Genomic DNA, 21,943 nt, shown 5'->3' with positions numbered 1-21,943 from the left:
GCAGATCATCCAAACAATGGAAATGGTGCTCTTACCTATATATTCATCTATTCTCAGTAGAACACAAAAGAATAACACCATGGGTTTGTGCAATAACATTAGTACAGAAGTCACCTGGGACCAAAAAGAGTACATTTAACATACTCCAGAGTACTCCCTGAACTTTCAAAATGGAAATCATGTTATAAGAAAATAGACCATCTTCTCAAGTAGCAAAACCTGAGCATGGCTCTGATTTATATCATCATCATCATAATTTTCATTCAATCTTTGCTGTACGTAAATGACCAGATATGACAATGAAACACATACTCAGAATACCAGTGCCAGACGATGGGGCTGTCATGGTTATCAGGATTCAGAAATAAAAATCAATAATACAGAGAATAATACTTGCTGCTCTTACCTATATCTTTGTTAGGTTTGTACATATTACAAATATGGAAACATAGACGGGAAATCTTAAAACGACCTATTATTTGGCAAGAAAGAAACATGCACCAAACTCTTCGGCAAATAAAATAGAGCAATAAAGATGAACTTTTAAAAGAACATGAAAAGCCACTTACTGCTACAACTCTTTTCATCATCATCATCATCATCACATCTTCACTGTCCCTAAAACACAAAAAGATACAAAACTTGATTTCTAAGAGCTTCCTCAAAAAAGGGCTTCTAGGAGAATATGAAAAGCCAACCATTATTATGATTCTTCTCATCATGTAATAAGTTCTTCACACTGTTGCCGCTACACTGAGGTACAAGCCAAAGGAAAAAGTAAATGCTCCTTAGTTTCCCTAGTGTCTGGTAGTGAGCTAATCAGATCACCATAATTCTCAAAATATTTCAGCGAAGGATGAAGCAGTAAGCAATACATTTTCTCCATTGGCATCCTCATGATGCACAGAAAAATCAGAATAAGGATTTTTTTTGGGGTAAAAGATTCTATGCACAAGATTGCACTTCAAGTCAGAGGTATAGATTGAACAATGACTACTTATGAACTGTATCAAATTGAGCAGGTCTTGCCTGCAATTAGTAACCTTCAACTTCAAGATGGTATAGATAAGGCTAACTCATAGTCCTATATATGTACCAGTTTATTGAAGAAAAAAACAAAGCCTTTTTCATGGATGAGGACCTGAGTTTAACTCATAAAAAGGAGGAAATTACTTGTTCCTTCAGTATCGATTGCCTGAATCATTGTTGTCCATGAAGAAGTTTCTTATGCTTGTGGTATTTAAGGATCATTGCAAAACCCAGAAAAGCTGATCTATTGATGCACCAGCACTTCATGCGATCGCCAGAGCATACTAGTGAAATTTGGCCATGCTCGTTCCGATGATCAAAGGCAGAAACAGGATGCCAATCTATCCATTATAGCACCTAGATGATGTGATCACAAACAGCAGCTGAAAAGCAGAGATTTATGATGACCATCTATTTTCGGGTATGTCTACTTGCAAGAATCAACTAATTGACAGCTTCAAAGAAAAGCACTTGCGGTTGCAAATGTCCCCTTTCACACATGCTAATAACATCATCCCAACCACCAATCACCTGTTAGAATTTACTTAGGTCAAAATAAATGATCAAACATGAATAAAGTAAAGAAGCAGCACCGCACTTATCTGGAAGTTACCTTGACAGTCTGGTCATCATACATAACCCATTGTTCATGTTCATATGCAAAACAGTGATAATGTTGACCATAGTAACAGACCTGAATATCAAAAAAAAAAAGGTGATCACCAAGTTAAAAATAAACTTGAAGCATGAATAAGTATCAAGAATAAACATTTACACTGACAACGAGTTTAACAATGTGTTCTCATATTTGCAGATGAGTCACCTGCAGAAGTGGCATGGAACACTTGGTAAAAGAGTAACAATAACATGACGAGGAAATGACCTTGGAAAATTATTCAAGAATAGGTTGATATAAATGTAACAACCCAACCAAATAACTAGAAAAATGCATACATACAAATGGACACATGCAAACATGCATAGAATTAAATGCATGTGAAAATCCGAAAATGGAACAATCTGCAGAAGCACTAATTGGTTCTAAGCATAATTTTGGATGCATGCTTTCAAGACTTATTTTTCGATCGAGATTTCTGGATTTTTAGCAAGAAGTAGCAATAATAGAATTTATAAAACTTTAATATTTGAGAAATAACTTAGCATTGGAATGTTGAAATTTTTAGTTGGGGAGCAGCCCGGATGCACTCAAATAATGGAGAAAGTTGAAATATCTTTGCATTTTAGTTGAAATTTAGGATCAACTTTTTATCCTTAAGGAATTGAATTTTTTTTAGTATTTTTATTGAATTCAGTTCAGGCGTACGTCTTTATTTGCTTATAAGTTACTTAGATGGCATTGCATGTAAATGACTGCCCCTCTGTCTATATGTCTTTTAGTAGCCTGCCTGCTGAGTTACTTAGCCAACCTTAGCAACCAACCTACTTAAGTGGTGGGGTGGACCTATCTAGTCAAGTGAACCCCGCACTAAGCTGACTCTCCTTGCCTATAAACAGAGGCAAGGGAGGATAAGCTAGAGGTGGAGGAAATGAAGGGAGCTAGGCTCCAAGAAGAAGACAAAGATGAAGAAGAAGGAAAAGGTTCATTATGATGATGGTAGTGGTGGTGAAGGAGATTCAGATAAGGAGGTATAGGATTTCTTTTGCATCATAAGGTAAGTAACTTTCTCCATGCCTTTGAGTTTAAGTTTAATTTTGTTAGTGGCTTAAAATCACTTTTGTGCATATGTATGGTTTTGAACTTCTAAACTACATGAACTTTTTCAAAATCTACGGTTATCCTTTCATGTAACTTTCCTATCTTTTTAAATCCAAGTGCTGCTTTGTGATCTTTAAGCCTAGGTCTTCTTTGAATAAGTTAATTTCAAAACAAAGAAACATTAGAGAGCTATAAAACCTAGTCAATTTTCAAAACTTAGGGTTTATTTTATCGAGTTTTTTGCATGGATACCCTTCTAAATATCGGATTTTGCATGAATATCCTTCCAAAATTGATATTTGCATGTATACCCTCATAAAACTCTGTTATTGTACAAATGCCCGTAATATAATAATTGTTCTAATGGTGTTAAGAAAAACCATATTTATATTATTAAGAGTAAAATAAAATTTTAAAATTACGCTATTGTCCCTATTTTCTTTTCCTGCTATCGGAATCACGATCTATTTGCATGTCTACCCATTAAGGATATTTTAGTCATTTTAATTTGAAACCATTAATTTTTTAACGTCATTAAATAGTATGGGTACATATGCAAAAACAAAAAAAAAAAAGGGTAGAATGGCAAAACAAGTGTTTTATGAGGGTATACATGCAAATATCAATTTTCGAAGGGTATTCATGCAAAATTCGATATTTAGGAGGGTATTCATGCAAAAAATCCTATTTTATATTCTCTGAAGATTGAATCTATTTGCGGTTAACATATCAGTTCAAGGTTTTAAATCTATACTATATAAAAAGAGTGTTAGGGGATCCTTTGGGTCAGTCAAATTTGCACATGAATAGATTATTATCCGAGTCACAAACAAAACTATATTACATAATAATAATTGACATGGGTACTTATGGAAATGTAAACATACACAACTAATTTAAATCCTCTATCACACGTCTTCACGCATTTGATGGGATCTCTCTAATGCCCCAAACCCCTTTCTCTCTATCCCAACTACTCTTTGACAAACTTAATTTCCCTCTATCTTTATCTCTCCCTAACAACTTCATCCACCTCCAATCTTTATCTACCCTTTTTATTTTAAATTTTTTATTTTATTTATTCACCAAGCATTTTTGTTTCTTTTAAACTATTTAATTGTTATGAAATGCTCATCGTATGTACCCATATGCTAGTCTCAAGATTACAAGTTTCTCTCATATTTTGAATTCTTAAATCGGCTTCAACTTTGAAGTTGTTCTGGAATTCAAAACCTATGAGTTCTTACAAAGATTTTCGAACTTTTGAACTCCAACTTCTTTTTCAGCTTTAAAATTATTCGGTACTTTGCATATATTTTCCACTGCAAGGAATTTGAATTATTGTCCTTTGAAAAGTTTGTTCACATGATTGTTTGAATTTATTTTTTCTGATTTCAATATGCAAATTTTTAAAGTATATGATCCTTTAAGTGGATGGTTTTAAATGGCATTTACAAAATTCCTTTCAAATCTGAAGATAATATCGAACTTGAAAAATATATGGACCTCTAACCAGGTGGTATATTCAGCCTCATTAGAATAAGCAATGAAGATCTCTTCCAGCCACTGACTAGGTGGTATATCTGAATTATCAGCGAGGATATGTGGATCCTTGGCCAAGCAATATATGTGGACCTTGAGGATTTTATGTAGCCTCATCTACCTCATCTACCTTAGTAGGGAAGATTCATGTGGCCTCATCCAATTAATTGAGGATTTTACACAACCTTGCCTGAAGTGAGTACAACTGAAACTCTGTAAGACTATGAAATTACAGAATATAAGAGTTTTGCGATATAAATTGTGCTTAGACCTTTTTATCTCGAATCAATATTCCATTTATAGTTTGTGAATTAATTGAACTTTGCTCAAAACTTGTGCTTCAAACCCTTTTTAGCATCCTATAGCTTGCTGAAAACTTTGCTTTGGGGATTTTATAATAAAATGATTGAAGTGGATTTCTATTTGAGCTTTCCTAGTGATAAGTTGATTGCATGTTTTATTTTTAAGTCATTTGTTTTCACCAAAGATGCTTGAACTCTTTTGAGCAATGTCGAAGTTCACTTGCTGAGCTTTGTAGCTTACCTCATCTTTTATATAATTTTCAAAGTGATTAGTCAAAGCCCTAGTGGATCTATTTGAAGAGATGGATTCTCTACATTGAAGTTGCTTTTGGATTGAATGGTATTTGAAGCAGCATGAGAATCATAGAATATTATTGTTGTGTTGTTTAGAGGTATAGCATTGAGCATGATATGCTTGATTTGTACATGGATTTTATTTGAACTTATTGTTTATGTTGCACTTTTATGTTAGTTTCAATCAGTTTTGGATTCAGAAAAGCTTGGATTGTCGAGCATGACAATAAAACTTCAATAAACTTCAATGTGAAGCGGATAAGACACCCTTTGTATGGTTAACTAGAAGACAAGTCCATGAAGATTCCAAGGATGACCAAAATAAATTTATCTTCTGATTTCCAATAAGGTGTAAAGCATCAACCACGCCTAAAGAGATCAACCCGTTCTTCTATTGGATCCCTCATTGTACATATTTTACTATTATCATTTTGATAAAAGAGCAGGATGATTGCCAAAAATGTTATTGTATTGAATATGATCAGCTCGCTTCATTGAAATCTTGATTTCAAATTTGGTTTTGGCTAGGCAAATATTGGTTTTGCAGCTTTGGCGGTTTTACATGTTTAGGTTGAGTTCCAAAGTTTTAAATGAAAAAGGAATAAAAGAAAAAATTAGAAAAAAATCAAAAATATAAGAAACACCATTTAGAAAAGAAAATGTACTAATCGATCTTGTATACTATATTTTCCGATTGTCAATAAGGTTGAAAGCATCGACTATGGCTCTATTTGGTACGCTTTTTTTTCTTTTTTCTTTTTTCTTTTACCAGAAACACGGAATCCGATGCAGAAAGTATGTTTGGTTATCTTGTTTTTGTTTTTGTTTTTTTAAACAACTTCCATTATTTCTGGAAAGAGTGACAGTGAAAAATTTTCACTTCCACTTTTTTCAAAAGTGAGTTTTCACTAGGGGTGGCAATCGGGTCGGATCAGGCATAAACAGGTCGGGTCAAATACAGGTCGGGTCAGAAAACTATAAATCTGAACCCGTCCTGTTTATTAAACGGGTCAGGAATTACAAACCTGAACCTGACCTGTTTATTAAATAGGTAATCTGACCCGAACCGTTTAACCTGTTTACTCAACCCGAACCGACCTGTTTAACCTGTTTGCCCAACCTGACCCGTTTAACCTGTTTAGACCTGTTTAATCTGTCCAACCCAACCTGTTTAACCTGCCCAACCCGACCTGTTTAGACCTGTTTAGACTCGTTTAACCTGTTTAGACCTGTTTAACCTGTTTAACCCGTTTAGACCTGTTTAGACCTGTTTAACCTGCCCAACGGTTAAACGGGTTAAACGGTTTAAACAGGTCAGACATCTAAAATCCGTATCCGACCCAATTAATAAACAGGTTAAACGGGTCGACCTGTTTACGACCCGAACCTGTTTAGGCCAAACCCAAACCTGTTTATGGCGGGTCGAACACGGGTCGGGTTGGCGGGTCGGGTCATATTTTGCCACCCCTAGTTTTCACCCTTCTCCTCCCGACATCTCTTCTTCTGCCCGATCTTGCCCTCAACCCCGCGCTCCTGCCCAACCACACCGACTCCCCAAGCCTCGCCGAGCATCTCTCTGCCCAACGCCGAGCTATCCCTTGTCCCAGGCCACATCGCCAGCCGCATCTCCACTTCCTTTCTCTCTACCACTCCCTCGACTACTCCCCACTTGATGTCAAGCTCTCCCTCATCCCCACATAGCTGGCCCATCTCCCTTTCTTCTCCCTCGTTGTTAAAAAAAAGGAAGAGTGAACCAACATGTTTTTTGTTCTTAGAAATCTGTAAAAAAAGACATAGAATTCTTGTTTCGATTTTTTTATAAAAAAGTGACAACTAACACCGTCTATGCCTAAAAAGATCAACATGCTCTTCGATTGGACACCTCATTTTATATTATTATCATTTTGATAAAATGCAGGATGATTTGCCAAAAATTTTATTATATTGAATACAATCAACTTGCTTAATTGGAATCTTGATTTCACTTTTGGTTTTGGCTAGGGCAAATATTGGTTTAGGCAGCTCTGACAGTTCGACAAGTTTAGGTTGAGTTCCAAAGTTTTAAATAAAAAGGAAAAAAGAAAGCTTAGAAAAATTCAGCTTAGAAAAATATAAGGAACATCGTTCAGCAAAAAAATGTACTATTTGATGAGAATCTTGTATACCATATATTGTCAAACTAACAAAAGCTTCTTATTCTTATAAACTACATCCTTTAGTTTGCGAATTTAATTATCCTGTGATATTGCTTCATGAAATTTAAGGACTATAATGACTAGATCAGTTCACACAATCTCAAGAGGTCACTAGAACAAGACATGAAAACAGGTTTATGAATCCCTGAAATTTCAAGCAGACGACATCTGCACATTCACAAATTCAAGTTCTATTGTGAAATTCTTCTAAGGAACTTTATTAATTATACATGATGAAGCCTAACTAAAAAGGACAATAATGAATCGAAACCACCAAAATTACTGAAACTCATAAAATTCCTAACAAGGTATTAAATATCGGTATCAAACCCCAAATATTTTTTCCATAAAAACGGTATGGTACCTGTAGTGACAGCATTTACCAAAACTAAGAACATTCAAAAGAATAAAAAGTTGTCGATATCAACCGATATGGTCGGTATGCACCAGCACATACCAGTATGACCATGCATGGCCAATATGTATTATTGGTAAGCACCAGCATACCAATTCCGATAGGTGCAGCTAGGAACTTACTGGTATATACTGTTTCAAAATCCTGGCACCCATACTGGTGTCGTCTTCTTGCTAGAACAGTACAATACCAGTGACACTGTCCCTTCTAGCAGTATTTAAAACCATGGTTCCTAATCAATTTTGAACCATTTTTGGTTCTAGCCAAAATTTAAATCTTTAAGGAATTTCTATTTTTTAATTCTTGTCTTGTCTAACAGTGACATATTCCGGTATCCTAAGATATTCTAAAACCTCATATAGCTAGAGATGATGTCGTTATCTTCTCAATTCATTTGCATGGCACTTCGGCTTATGTCAGAGTTACTTCAAGGGTTTCGTTTGTCGAATTAAACAGGTTATGAGATATTAAAATACATTGATTTATGTACACATCACTTGGGATGTATGACACCATGTAAAATGTCAAAATACATGTATACTGTACATAATGAATCATATGAATTTAAATGTTCTGGTGGCGAGAAGGACCTTTCTTGATCAGCATATATTTAGCATCTATATGTTCAATATGTTGGTCATGGAGCTATATAATTTAATGTATTCATTATTTGCAAGGTTCTATGTATAAGTTGATAGTCACAGCTATACATACACCCCAAAGGGTTGACATGCTTTTTAGTGTAATTTTAAAGGTGTGAGTATATGCATCATATTGTTAATGCAAGGTTTAAAGTGTCTGTCTAAATTATACTATATATATGATACACACATAACTAAAAGGCAGATGTATATGCAGATAGCCGAGGAATCATATACCACCTAAGCAAGCTTTAGGCAAAAGAAGAGGGGAAAGAGGAGAGATGGTGAATATGGTGAATAGGTAGGGGAAGATGAGGGTGGAGGCAAAGATAATGAAGGGATGTAAAGGAGGGTACAAGGTAGAGCTGGAGGAGAGGTGGGTACCACATAGCACCCAATCTGCATTTGCCACCAGCCCACATCCCGCTCAATCTGCATATGCATGCCTCCAAACTCTACAAACAATATGCTCCACCAACAAACATGGTTGTACATCAAAGCTGCCATGATCCCATGAATGGAGAACAATGGAACTGCATATGCTGTCACATGGACCAATTTTTAGGGCAGGGGCAGCACATACTGTAGCAATAGGTTATCACCAAAGCAAATAAGCATGTCTCTTTTCTCCTTGTTCATGATTATTATGAAAACTTTAGGGGAATATTTTTTCATTTGTTTTGCACTTTAAACATGTTCTCGTTATTGCACTACATTTCAGATTGGTGAATTCCACATTTTTTTTTTGCAGAGAATCCCAAATTGTTACCTATTGTTTATTTGTAGTTGCACTCTTTTATCTTGGCACAATGTAGACATGTTCCTTTCTGTCTTTTTTTTAAATTTTGTGTGTATACATGTCTTTGCCCTTTCCTTAGGTAGCCCTTGTCTCATAACTGAAACAACTAAGCCTTAATCCTAGACTAGTTGGGATCAGCTACATAAATCCTTTACCCTCCATTCCGCTCTGTTTAGGGCCACACTTTCTGAAAATATACAAATATCAAATCCTTCCTTACTGCTTCATCCCATATAATTTTCAGTCTACCTCTACCACTCTTCCTTCTATAAGTATCAAATTACTCCTTCATACTGGTTCACCCCAAGGCCTATATCGTCATCTCTGAACCATCTCAATCATCCTCTTTATTTGTCCTCAACTAGGGATAACAGGCTGATCTTCCCCAAGAGTTCGCATCGATGGAAAAGTTTGGCACCTCGATGTCGGCTCTTTGCCACCTGGGGTTGTAGTATGTTCCAAGAGCTGGTTGTTTACCCATTGAAGCAATATGGGACCTGGGTTCAAAACATCGTGAGACAGTTCACTCCAAATCAGGTGAGGATGTTAGAGCATTCAGAGGACCTTTCTCTAGTTCCTCATTTCTTATTCTATCTTTTCTTGGATTACCACGCATCCATCTCAACATTCCCATTTTAGCCATATTATCTTGTGCACATGTTTTCTAACTACCCAATATTTTGTACCATAAAGCATAGTTGGTTTATAGGTGTCCTATAAAATTTTCCTTCAACTTGGCAGGTATTCTATGATCACATAATATCTTAATTGTACTCTCCATTTTATCCATCCTGTTTTAATCCTATCAATAACATCCTCTTCAATCTCCCCTTCTTATGAATAATCGCTCCTAAATATCAAAAATGTTCGGTCTTAGAAACTCATGATCTTCAATTTTCACTCCATCTTTATCTCTATTTCTAATTTTACTACAACTATATTTCATGTATTCTAACTTGGTCCTACTTAACCTACAACCTTTGGATTTTACTTCACTCCTCCAAAATTCCAACTTGCGATAAACCCTAGCCTTAGTTTCATCTATTAAGATTATACCATCCACAAAGAGCATGCACCAAGAAATATCATCTTAAGTATTCCTAGTAACCTCATCTATGACTAGCATAAAAAGGTGAGAACTTAGAGCAGATTCTTAGTGTAAACATTTTATGAATAGATACTCATTATTATCATAAGTAGTTCTCTCACTACTAACTGCTCCATTGTACATATCCTTAATCACATTAACATATCTAACTGAAATTATTTCTTTTCTAACACTCACCATAAGACTTCTCTAGGTATTCTATTATATACTTTCGATAAATCAATAAAAACCATATGAAAATTTTCTCTCTTTTCTTTATACTTCTTTATTAATCTCCAAAAGGAAAAAGAAAAAAGCTTCCATAATCAACCTTCAGAGCATAAAACTAAATCAGTTCTCTAAGATTTTTGTGCTACACCCCAACATGTGCTCAATTATCCTCCCAAAATTCCATAGTATGGCTTATGAGTTTGATATCACGATAGCTAGAATAATTTTTAGGATTGCCTTTATTCTTCTAAATTGGTACTGCCATGCTCTTCATATATCAAGAATCTTCTGGGCTCCCACATCATCTAAACTTGGATATGCCATCTCAATACCAGGCCATGTACCGATGCTACCCTATTACTATGTCAGTATATGGGGACCGGTTCAGCATACCAAGTGTTGATACACCCCCTATACCACATATTGGTTCAGTATTAGAATGGTATGATACACTTCGTACCGTTTGGTACAATACAATATGGCATACCTTGATCAAAACACTTCCAAACCTGAATAGGGATTCCATCATATCCAACTACTTTGCCTATTTTCATCTTTTTCAAAACGTCCTTTATCTGAAACACATGTATACTTAACTCTTCTATCCTCAATGAAACAAGGCATTCTAAATCATTTATATGATTTTCATTTAATAGCTTATCAAAATTACTTCTCCATCTTTCTTTGATCTCGTCCACCTTAATCAAAACTTTTGATTTTTCATCATTAATACATTTAACCTGAATTAATCTTTAGTTTTCCTTTCTCTCAGTCTTGCAATCTTATAAATATCTTTCTTTCCATCCTTAGTTTCTAACTTGTGATATAACTCTTCATATATTTTACTGGCCTCTCGTAGTGCCTTCTTAATTTCACTCTTAGCCACCTTATAGCTTTCATATGCTTCTTTACTCCCATGTTTAGGTAGTCTTCTATAGTACTCTCTTTTAGCCTTAATCGCTAATTAAACTATTTCATTCCACCACCAAGTGTCCTTGATTCTCCTAATACTTCTGTAGCCACTTTCTTAATATTGTTAACCATCTCTTCCCACATGATATTGATTTTTCCATCTAGATCCCATATTCCTTTTTCAAAATTCTACCCTCCAAGTGATTTATCTCTCCTTGTAAATTCCACCACCTAGCACTCAGATTCCTATGTTTTTTAGTCTTCTTCCATTTACCAACACACACATCCAAAACCACCAATATACACCAGATGGTTAAACTCACCTAGTATAATCTTATAATATTGACACAAAATTTGATCGGTATTCATAGTAATGAAAAAGTCTATTTGACTAGTATTAGGCCCATTTTAAAAAAATGCTATCGAGTGAGAGTCCTTTTTAAAGCAGTTTTTATCTAACACTAGGTCATATGCCATCTTGAATACTAGTCGTCCAATAAATATTGTATCTCCACTAGGAATATCTTGAATTAGTACATCCATGTCCTTCAAAAGTGTTACTTTGTAGCATTATCCAATTCTACCTGAGGAGCACAAACACCAATGATGATAATAGACTCCTATCCTAATACTAATTTTATTAAAATCATTCCATCTCCTACTTTCTTAGTGTCTACAACTTCATCTTTTAAACTTTTATCTACAATAATTCCTACTCCATTTTCATTCCTATCTTTCCAGGTACACCAAAGTTTGTAAATTGTCTTACCAACTTCTTAGCTTTTTCTCCTATCCACTTAGTCTCTTGCAAGCAAACTATATTAACTCTCCTCCTAGCCATTGTACCTATTAGTTCTATAAATTTACCTATCAACTGCCCTATATTCCACATTGCTAGATGTATCATTATAATGGCTCACATTGCTACAAAATTGTCCCATGGAACCTATAGTTCTATTCGTCTTGCGAACTCATCATCTTATATATATATCATGCATTATCCACCTTGCTGATCTTTTTAATCCACCTAGGGTTCACTGTATCATCCCAAACTGCCTGGTTCAAGGCGAACTGTGCCGACTTCACTTAAAGAACACCAAGAAAAATTTGTTGAGCCTCTGTTTTATTCGAAACAGGAGTTCCGCCCAGCAGGGCTTGTAGATGACCGGAGGAGAGGAGGGCTTATGAGCCCCCTCTCTCTCCCTCTCCCGACATCTCTCTCTCCCCCCCCCTCCCTCTCTCTTTTCCTCGCTTTTCTTCTCCCTGTCCCATTCTCTCTTTGGCTCCCCCTTCTCGATATGCAGTGAGTCAGCATAGCATGGTACTGTACTGTACTACTAGACAACCAGTACAGGTCCTAGTACCAATACCACTGACCTTGAGTCCACCTATCCTTTATTCCATCATTGCTCATGGGTACTCCTCATATTTACATATCCACCTTCCCATATTGGCTTTGGTACCTTGTTTTTCAATCTTTCATATTGACTTTGAATTATGCTCTTTAGGATTTGAAGTCGCCTTGAGAGTTTTTGATGCTTCGTTAGGTTCTAACATCGGATTAGTGTTTTTGTAGTTCTTCATTCTTTTAATATTGCCTACAGAAGTTCTCCAAGATTAAAGTTATTTGTTTGTTCTTTTTCTGTAGTTTTCAGATTTAATTAAGGACTCAAATCAGTGAAGTGCTCACAAATTTTTATTCAAAACTCTTCCAATCATGAATTCGAATACTAGTTTCATAAATATCCTTTTGATTATTTGATTAAGAAGATTGATATTTTGATTGTTCTGGAAACCTATTATTGGACATATAGGTTGTGGATTATTAGGATCTATGTCATGCATTCATATTCTTCTTATCCATATTCTTCTCATTTGTTCTTACTTTTCCTTATAATAGAAAATCCATGCTCTGTTTTGGGGGCCACACAAGTTTGGTATAGATGCACTAAAAGTAAATACGAAATCTGATTTAGCAATGGACTGGGCTGCTAGTCAAAGAAAAGTATAGAGGTAGTACTGGTTGCTATGCTATATAAGTATTGGGGCAAAATTTAACTCAAATAACAGGTCCGATCTGACATGATATTTAATAGTTGAGTTGTAGGTAATAGCATGAAAATTTGAGATCTAAAGGCCTTAGAAAGCAAGAGGATATTTTATAAGGCTGGTTTTCAGGTTAGAGTTGAACTGAAATAGGTAGCAGCCCATCTGCAAAGCTGTGAGAAAAGGGAAGTCACAATATTCTAGAAAAAGTCTGCCCTTTTCTGAGTAGATAAACATCTTTGTAAATAAAGTCTGTTTAGAAAACTTCAAAGGAGTAAGGTTAGAAGGAGAATAGGGATCGACTTAAGAAGCAAAGGCAGCAAGTGCTGATTACTCAGTTGCTCATCATTAAATTAAGGACAGATCTGATGTGTAAACAGATCCAATGAGCAAGATTCTACAGCTAAATAGAACAGAATGATGTGCAGTCTTCTAATAGCTGGCTGTTGCAGTAGAAGGAAAAAAAAAAAGTAGGAGAAGGAGAAGAGAAACAGAAGGGCAACGAGCAACAAGTAAGGTTTGCCATTTCGGTACCAGACCCTATACCAGTACCGTCCTATTATAGTATCAATATGCGATGTGGTACAAGATAGCGAGATGCACTAAGTGTCGGTACCAAGGTCCGGCATACCGATACCGGTCGGCACACCGGTACCGGCCCGAAGCGGTATGTACCGGTCTCATACCGGTCCCGGTTGAATGACCGGATTTTGGGTTCCAGTGGTTTTTTTTTTCTTGAAATTATCTCTGTTGGATCTTATTGTGTGAAATTAAGTGAAGTTTGATGTTTTTTTATTGCATTTTTTATGATTTTTGATGTTTCTATGTTTAGATTTAGGGTTGAAGACGATGATGCATCTTATTACTTCCGACCACGGCCACTTCATTTGAAAAACCACAGCGCGCCGCGCTGTGGTTTAAAAAAATTTGAAAAGCTTACGTACTGGTGCGAACCGATACGTCACCGGTACATGGCTGATACCGACCGGTACAGGCTGGTACCGACCGGTACAGAAGATGTACCAACTGGTTCTCCAAAAAAACCAACCCAGTACCAGATTACATGCTGATCCGGTACCAATTCAGAGAGGTACTGGTACGTACCAGCCGGTACGGGCCGATATGGCAGACTCTGGTCGGTACAGTACAAGACTGCATTCCAGTTTGGTACCGGTATGGTAAGATGCCGACCGGCTATGGCAAACCTTAGCGGGAAGTATGAAGGAGAAAAAGAGACATGCAGGGGAGTTGAAAAGACATGCGATAACATAATCATAATCATAATCAATTAGCTTTTTCCCAGCTATTTAGGGTCAGCTTGATGAATCCTCATGCGCCAAGTATCACCCTTCTGTTCCGCTTCTTCTTTTGGAGACATATATTGAACTATCAGAACCTTATTTATTTGCCAACCATGCTCTCGCTATTCTCCTTTTCTGCCTATTTCTACTCTATCTTTTTCTTGCTTGCTCACTCCTTTTTCCTCATCTCTTTATTCTTGGCCATTTTGTGGCACCTTTCCTTTTATACATTGTTATGCACCCTTACTGTTCCTTCTTCCTCTCTTTTAGTATCCCGTTCCTATTTCACTCCCTGAAACCTCTCTCCTTTTGTGTTGTTGCTTGAGATTCCTTTCCCCATTATTTCAGATTAGTTTGACTCTTGGATCATTGAACCCAGCTTTTTTCTGCTTGTATATCAGATCCTTTAATTTCATTGTCCCATCATCTTATACTTTAGATTATTCTGGAATATTACTTGTGGATTTAATGTAACAATGTCGCATTCCTGTGGCTTTGATATCTTAGTGCTGATATGTGCGATTTTTCTAATTGTTTAGTTCACTGCTGTCCAAAATCTATTAAAATATATTTAGTACTGAAAGACAAGGTTTATTCAGTTCGAAGCGTAAAGTTCTCCAAACCTATTTGCATTCTTAAGATGAAAACCCTAGGCGCATCAGTTTTGTAGCAAGGTCAAACACTAGCTGCATCAGTTACATCATTCCTGCAGCCAAACATATGTGGATATGTACATGAAGAACATGGAAGATCACAATACAGGGACACCACGGGGAAAACTACACAACGAATGACTTGGTTTGAGGCTATAGAAAGACAAACCTATTATTGATTAGATCAACTAGGTCATGCCTTGAAAAAAAAAAGACCATTGCTAACACCAAGCCTCGTTTCCTGCACCAAAGTTTGCTATATAGAATATAATATAAAAAAGACAACGGAACAATTGTGTCAAATGTAGCATTTGGAAGCTCATTTGTGACAAAACTAGCAGTTATGTTCCATTTTAGATGAGAAATGAAGACCCAACCATTCAAAAGAAGGGGATCAAACATTTCTTTCCTCAACTTAAAAATAGACTTGGAAAAAGGTTAAGTATGAGTTGAAGGCAGAAGGTGCCTCTTTCATAAAGAGAATATCATAATGTTGATCATCTACAACAAGATTGAAAGTTTCATCTTGGGGAGGGAGTTGTCTAATAATCACATCTCTATGTTTTTCCTCTCCCTTGTGGCAATTGTTTTCTTACTATTATTGCACCTTCCAGGTACCATCTCGTATTTGAGCATGGACAAGGAGTACTTTGGACTTGTACCATTCTTTCACCTCTAATACAAGTTAGGAGTAGCACAAATTATAAAATATAAAAAAGTTGAATTGAACCAAAAGTAGACTCAGACTATAGCATACTGCTAAAAAAAATGAAATCTTTTGGCTTTCTTCTGAACATACCACTGAAACAAGGGAATGTTTGCTTCCTTGATCTAGACCACGGTAGAGGACACCAATGTCTACTTCAGTAGTAATAGCTGCCAAAGTTGCAGATATGTCATCTGCACTTTCATTTGTATTCTGCCAACCTAGGACTACAAAATAAAACCAATCAATGAGAAAGTGCCATCAAAAATATATCTTTATAGTTTAGCACAATGCAAAAATAAGGGTGCACATGGTCAGTTCAGGTCTTGGCAAATTGACGGACCAAACCATATCAACCCCAACTCTATATCGGTAGAGTTTGGTTTAGAGTTTGGTTCAGAGTTGTACCATAACCCTGTTGGCAAACAGGGCCTCCAAGTGAGACTAAAATCTGGGACACAGGTGCAAATTTATGGCACTCTGGTTTGTTTCAGAGTCCACATGTTTCTACCTACTTGCATTGAGCAAGATGAATATAAAGTAACTCTAAAGTCCTGCGATTGGGACTCAAATATGGCTTCAGTACAGATTTATGGCATTGGTCTAGCTTGTGTCAGACCAAAGTCCACAAACCTACTTGCACTCCTAAGCACGAGTAGAAATAAGTTAATCTAAAAGCCAGCAAAATTACCTGTTGTGAAAACATGCGGTGGACTTGAAAGAATATGATGAATATGATTTGATTTTCCACACCCTCCTGCATCTAGATCACAAGCTAACTGGTGATTCATCTCCACAATCTTCAAAAGCTCATCAAAACAAACATCTGGACACATAATCTGACAAAGAATTGGAGATAATTAGTACGAAAAGGAAGATAGCTGATGTTATCATATACCATCATAGTAACAACTGACAAGCTTATGCATTAACTTAATAGTGCAAGACATGCCTTTGTTGTTCTTAGTGAATTTGCATTGATGTTATGGAAAAATGAAGTATACTTCAGGTGCCTGGACTCCATGCCACAACTGTAACAGTTCATCTGTTCATATATGTCCATTCCAAAAAGAGAATGTACTATACAAGAATTATTTGCACAGTCCCATGCACCCACGCTATTACTTTCAAGTGATTCAGCATCATATTCACCAGAAGAAGATGTATATGACTTATGCAAGCAATCAAAGATTACTGCTAAAACCTCAGAAGCATCATTCATCTGAGCCTGTCAACATAAATTAGATATGTCAAGTCTCCTACAATGAAGAAATCAAAAATGTTTACAAAACTACATGCAAACTGAAAGACCATCAGCACCACCTCATCCAATAAGATGCTATATAAGGATAACCTTAAGTATGGAGCTTGTCCAAACTACTTGGGAATTCAAGATAAAAAACAAAATCATAAATGGCAAGCTTCTTTGAAATTACCTCCTGAAAGAATTTGCTATCAGGATACAAATTGCTCAGAGCAATCCTCAGAGAAGTAGGCGCAACAGCTTCTCTCTGTCCCTCTTCAGATGCTTTGGTCAAAGCAGAGAAAATATCATGTAGTGCACAGACAACACAAGGATTTCCAACATGCACATGCATTGATGATGTTTTAAGGAACTCATCTCGAAATCGTCTTAAATGCCACAGCGACTGAATGTTCAAATGAAAGAAAAGAATGATTAGGGTTTGAACTAGATGGTAACAAACTAATCAGAGGTTCAGAAGTATAGCAGATGTCACTGAGAATTTTTCTGATACTCACCTGAATAATTACATTCAAGAAGCAATTGTATTCACCAACTGCATTTTTCAGGCCAGTTCCAAATATATCTTTTCTGCCTGGAATGCTTGCAGTTTCAGTAATAGAGGCCGCATAATCATTTTCTGGGCATATAAAGGCCAGATCACATAAGGAAACAGTTAAATTGTACACTGATGAGGACTACATATTAAGCACTGTAATGATCACTGAACAGGTGTTTCAACATATTCACACAGAACACAAACAATTTTGTTCTTGTTATAACATAATGTAGGCTAGTCACTGAATTCCCCCAAATGAAGAATAAAAAGATAAGAACTGTAGCATCATTATTTGACCACCCATAAACATACAATTTGAATAGCCTATGGCTAAAAAATAATTAGATAACGTATCTATTGCTGGTCTCAGATACTATACACAATTTTTTGAGTTATCCAGCTTTATTTTCTGTCAGCCTCCACAATTAGTTGGAGGATATTTAATAAAGTATTATAATAGAAAACCATAAATATGGATAAGATTAGGCTCAGTATGAATTCAAGGTAACCATAGGTATTCTCTCTATTAATATTCTTGTTCTTAATTCAAAAATTTTCTAGAAGTTTAGGCACAATTAATTCTTCTCCAGGTGGAGTCTTCACATATGTGCTAGGCTTAAAAATGTGTTCATATCTTATAGATATAAGGCAAGATATGATTTCCCAACATCTATAGAACTGAACATAGAGTATTTTACGCTATTAGAGCAATTCCAGCATAAAATTAACTTGGAAATCTCTCTTTAGCATTCTCTATGCCTTCCCACTTTACTTTGTTTCAGATCTAAAATTTGGCCATATGTGTGAAATGGCTCATTTTCATCTTTATTTTAATCTCCAATCTTGATATTGCTATGATCTGCATAGATATACTTGACTGTTGAGAGATCTTTCTGTCACTTCAAGACATAATTTAGGGTGGACAAGGTGGAGAAAGAGATGTTGTTATTGTCCCCTGGATATCCAACAATATAAGGCTTGCAAGTTAAGATGGTGTCGTCATTCATCTTCTGAATGTTCCTTACTATATTATAAGCATGGTATGCTATACCATATCGAACCGGATAATATGGAGCGTACCGTACTATATTGGTTCGGTACCGATACATGGTACGGAAGGCATAGTGACACTCAGTGCACCGAAAATGCCTCTATATCGAGCGTACCAACATAGTAACAAGGTAGCACCGATTCAAAGCCCGGTACTGAGACAGCACACCTTGATTATAAGGCTAATTGTCAATGGCCTTAGACTATCACATGTGAAAGATACAAGGGATACGAGTGGGTTGGGTCAGGTGTTTATCTAGCTTGACCTAGATCCAACCTATATTAACTTAGTGTCAAATTAGAAACAATACCTACCCACCCCCTTGGTGAGTCTAGGTGAAGCTAGGTCTTGTTACATGTTGGATTTAGGTTGGTCATAGCTTATGGAGTTAGGCCCAGATATTTTGACAAACTTTTGTACAGTAAGTTGAGTCCATTTGGCATTCAATTTGAACCCAATTATTTCAAGGCTCATACTCTATGGAATAGCATACAGGTCTTAATATGCAACCTATCTTCAATCCATGAGTCTTAAATTTGGGTATGTCAAGTTTAATGCAGCTTGTTTGTTAGGTATAGGTCAGTTTCGGATCTTTCAGACCCATTTGCACCCCTATGCACAGTTGATGGAACTGAGGAAAGAGCTTAAAGCCAAATTTGGGGCCAAGGGAGATGTGTAAGGTGTTTGCCACCTTGCATCCTCCATTGGAAAAAACCAGCTTGATCTGACTAATTGCATTTATTACAAGATTACAACTAATTTTACCCTTATTACAATAAGCTGCCAAAATAGTCTTCTGAAGACAATGTTATCCAAGTTGCTAGGAAAGAACAACTGATTGAGTTTCACCATGGCTAGAGGCTAAGATGTCTTATTATCCATACTGCAACTCGAGAGGTGACAATGTTAGAAATTTCTTGATGTAATATTGTTAATTTCAAGTAAAATTGTATTTTGGGAGATTAATGGTTGATATGTAATTGGTCATGTATTGATGGGATTATTAAGGGATCATCTTGAACCTGATTAATTCATGTAACAATACCCTTAAAAGTAGGTTTTAGATACATGGTATTGGAGCAGTTTGATCATGTATCAATATGGCCACATATAGTGGAGGATCCCCATATATGCTCATGGTTTGCTGATACCAGGCAATACAGCATGCTAGATACTGCAGTACAAACCACTATAAGGAGCAGCACATACCACTTTAAAATCAGTTCCTCAAAATTTGTTTAAAACAGGATTAATTTCATCATGTTTCCACGAGAGGGATACATGAAGAAAAAATAGGAGTCTAAGAATAGTATTTGGCCTAGTATGTTCAAGATGAGTGTGTTTGAGATGAAAATATTGAGATAGATGTATGGTAATAGAAAAAGATAAAACAAGAATTAAAGTCATTAATAAAAAAGTAGAGCTAGCACCAATTGAGAACGAATTGAGAGAAGGATGACTTGAATGGTTTAGACATATAAAACGTAAGCTAAGGGATGCACCAGTACAAAGCAATGATTTGAACCTGTAAAAGAAAAGAGTTAAGAGGTAGACAGAAAATCATATGGGATGAGTAGTAAGGAATGACTTAACATCCTCGCATCTTTCAAAAAGTGTGCCCCTAAACAAAGCAAAAATTGGAGGAAAGGATCACATAGTCAACCTCAACTAGTTTAGAATTAAGACTTAGTTAAAAGCAAAGTTTGCCATACCAATCGATACCGGTGCATACTGACCGTACCGTACCATATCGGTATCGAGCCAGTATGCGGTACAGAGGGCATATCGCACTCAATATGCTGAACCGGATACCATACCAGGTGTACTGACACTATAATAGGATAGCATCGGTACGGGATCCGGTGCTGAAACAGCGAACCTTGGTTGAGAATATGTTAAATCATATGCATTTATTCGATCTATCTCTTTTCTTTTCTTCTATCTATTTTTCATTGTTTGACATTTTATTTTGTTATTAATGTTTAAATAGATTCTCCAAGGGAGACTTCGAATTTTGATCATTGTAGGCCATGATGAAGAGAAAGAGAGCTTGGCATTAAAGCTTGAGGCCACAGCTAGACAAAAAGGAAAGAAAGGAAGATTGACCTGGATGAGCCAATGGAGTAAGAAACAAATATTAATGTACATAGATATCTAGGTGGCCAAGCCAAGGTGGGCCAAGTTTGCTTCAATAAAGACTTGAAGCAATGTAGACCTACAAGTTATGTTTAGCCTGATTATCCAGCCAATCATGGTCTACCGAACCAGGCCGAATCATCCAGTTCAAGCCGTACTGAGCCGATCCGGCGTGGGAACGGATCAGTTCGACCGACTGTGAGAGTCAGAACCGACCCCGAACCGGTCGGAACCGGTCCGAACAAGCCTCGAACTGCTCGGAACCCATCTGAACCGGCCGATCCCATGCAGAACTGGTGCGAACCAACCGATTCGCACCAGATCGAACCGGTCCGAATCTGTTCTCCCTCCCTTCCTCTCTAAGTGTTAGGAAGGCCTCTCAGGCCTTCGTTCAAATTTTCTTCAACCCCCCAGCCAAAAAAAATGCGACGATTCAAGAAGGATCCAACCCAAAATCAGATATGCTTCCCCCTACCTCATTTCCTCCTCTTTTTCTCAATGCCAAAAAATGCCTCAATATTTCTAAAATAAGGGAAAACCCTGCCAAAATTTTTGGTTTTCGCATGATTTTATGATATGTTATAGATCTATGACAATTTACACAATCCCACTAAAATTTTTAATTTTTGTATTATATATATTTTTTAAAATTAAAAAATATCATTTTGGATTAAAAATTAAAAAAATTAAATTAAATTAAAAAATTAGTTGTAAAAGCACAAGCTTATTTAAGAGCATGCAAGCTACTCAAGGTGGCAATTTATGACCTGACCCGTCAACTCGACTTGCGAACGATCCGCTTTAAGCTGGTTTGAGTCGCAAATGGGTCAACCCATCTAAACCTGTTAATTAAATGGGTTGGATTTAGGTTTAAACCTTCGACCCGTTTAACCTGTTTAATAATTGGGTCGGATTATGACCCGACCCATTTAACTTGTTTAAAAATTGTTTAACCTGTTTGAAACCTACTTAACATGTTTCTGACCTGTTTAACACAACCCGCTAAACCTGTTTAACATGTTTATATCCATTTAACCCGTTAAAAATCCGTCTGATCCGTTTAACCCGTTTAACTTGTTCCATA

At 36.4% G+C, this 21,943-nt stretch overlaps 1 protein-coding gene across 5 annotated transcripts in view; it reads right to left on the bottom strand.

The window, feature by feature from the left end:
- Positions 1-378: 378 nt before the first annotated feature.
- LOC103721233 (uncharacterized) overlaps positions 379-21,943 on the bottom strand; it is a 40,390-nt gene continuing 18,825 nt past the window's right edge. Inside the window, exons 7-14 of one of the 5 annotated variants that reach the window (XR_015987037.2) lie at positions 17,632-17,753; positions 17,307-17,519; positions 16,823-17,098; positions 16,562-16,709; positions 15,964-16,097; positions 1,643-1,723; positions 1,174-1,560; positions 379-753 (exon numbers count right to left, since the gene is read on the bottom strand). Coding sequence is in view for 3 of the 5 variants with exons in the window: in XM_008811354.6 (XP_008809576.3) it covers positions 1,474-1,560; positions 1,643-1,723; positions 15,964-16,097; positions 16,562-16,709; positions 16,823-17,098; positions 17,307-17,519; positions 17,632-17,753 (1,061 nt within the window). In the remaining 2 variants the exon portion in view is untranslated. Of the gene's footprint in view, positions 1,561-1,642; positions 1,724-1,804; positions 1,853-15,963; positions 16,098-16,561; positions 16,710-16,822; positions 17,099-17,306; positions 17,520-17,631; positions 17,754-21,943 lie in introns of those variants that run through there. The other 4 variants (XR_015987038.2, XM_008811354.6, XM_026810081.4 and 1 more) reach the window with 4 other exon arrangements.

Source organism: Phoenix dactylifera, chromosome 5, assembly GCF_051530095.1.
Source record: "Phoenix dactylifera cultivar Ajwa chromosome 5, Ajwa_hap1_PhDact_Kaust_v1.1, whole genome shotgun sequence".
NCBI classification, from domain to species: Eukaryota; Viridiplantae; Streptophyta; class Magnoliopsida; order Arecales; family Arecaceae; genus Phoenix; species Phoenix dactylifera.
The sequence above is the reverse complement of the archived record's forward strand: the minus strand, read 5'-3'. Positions and strand labels throughout refer to the sequence as shown.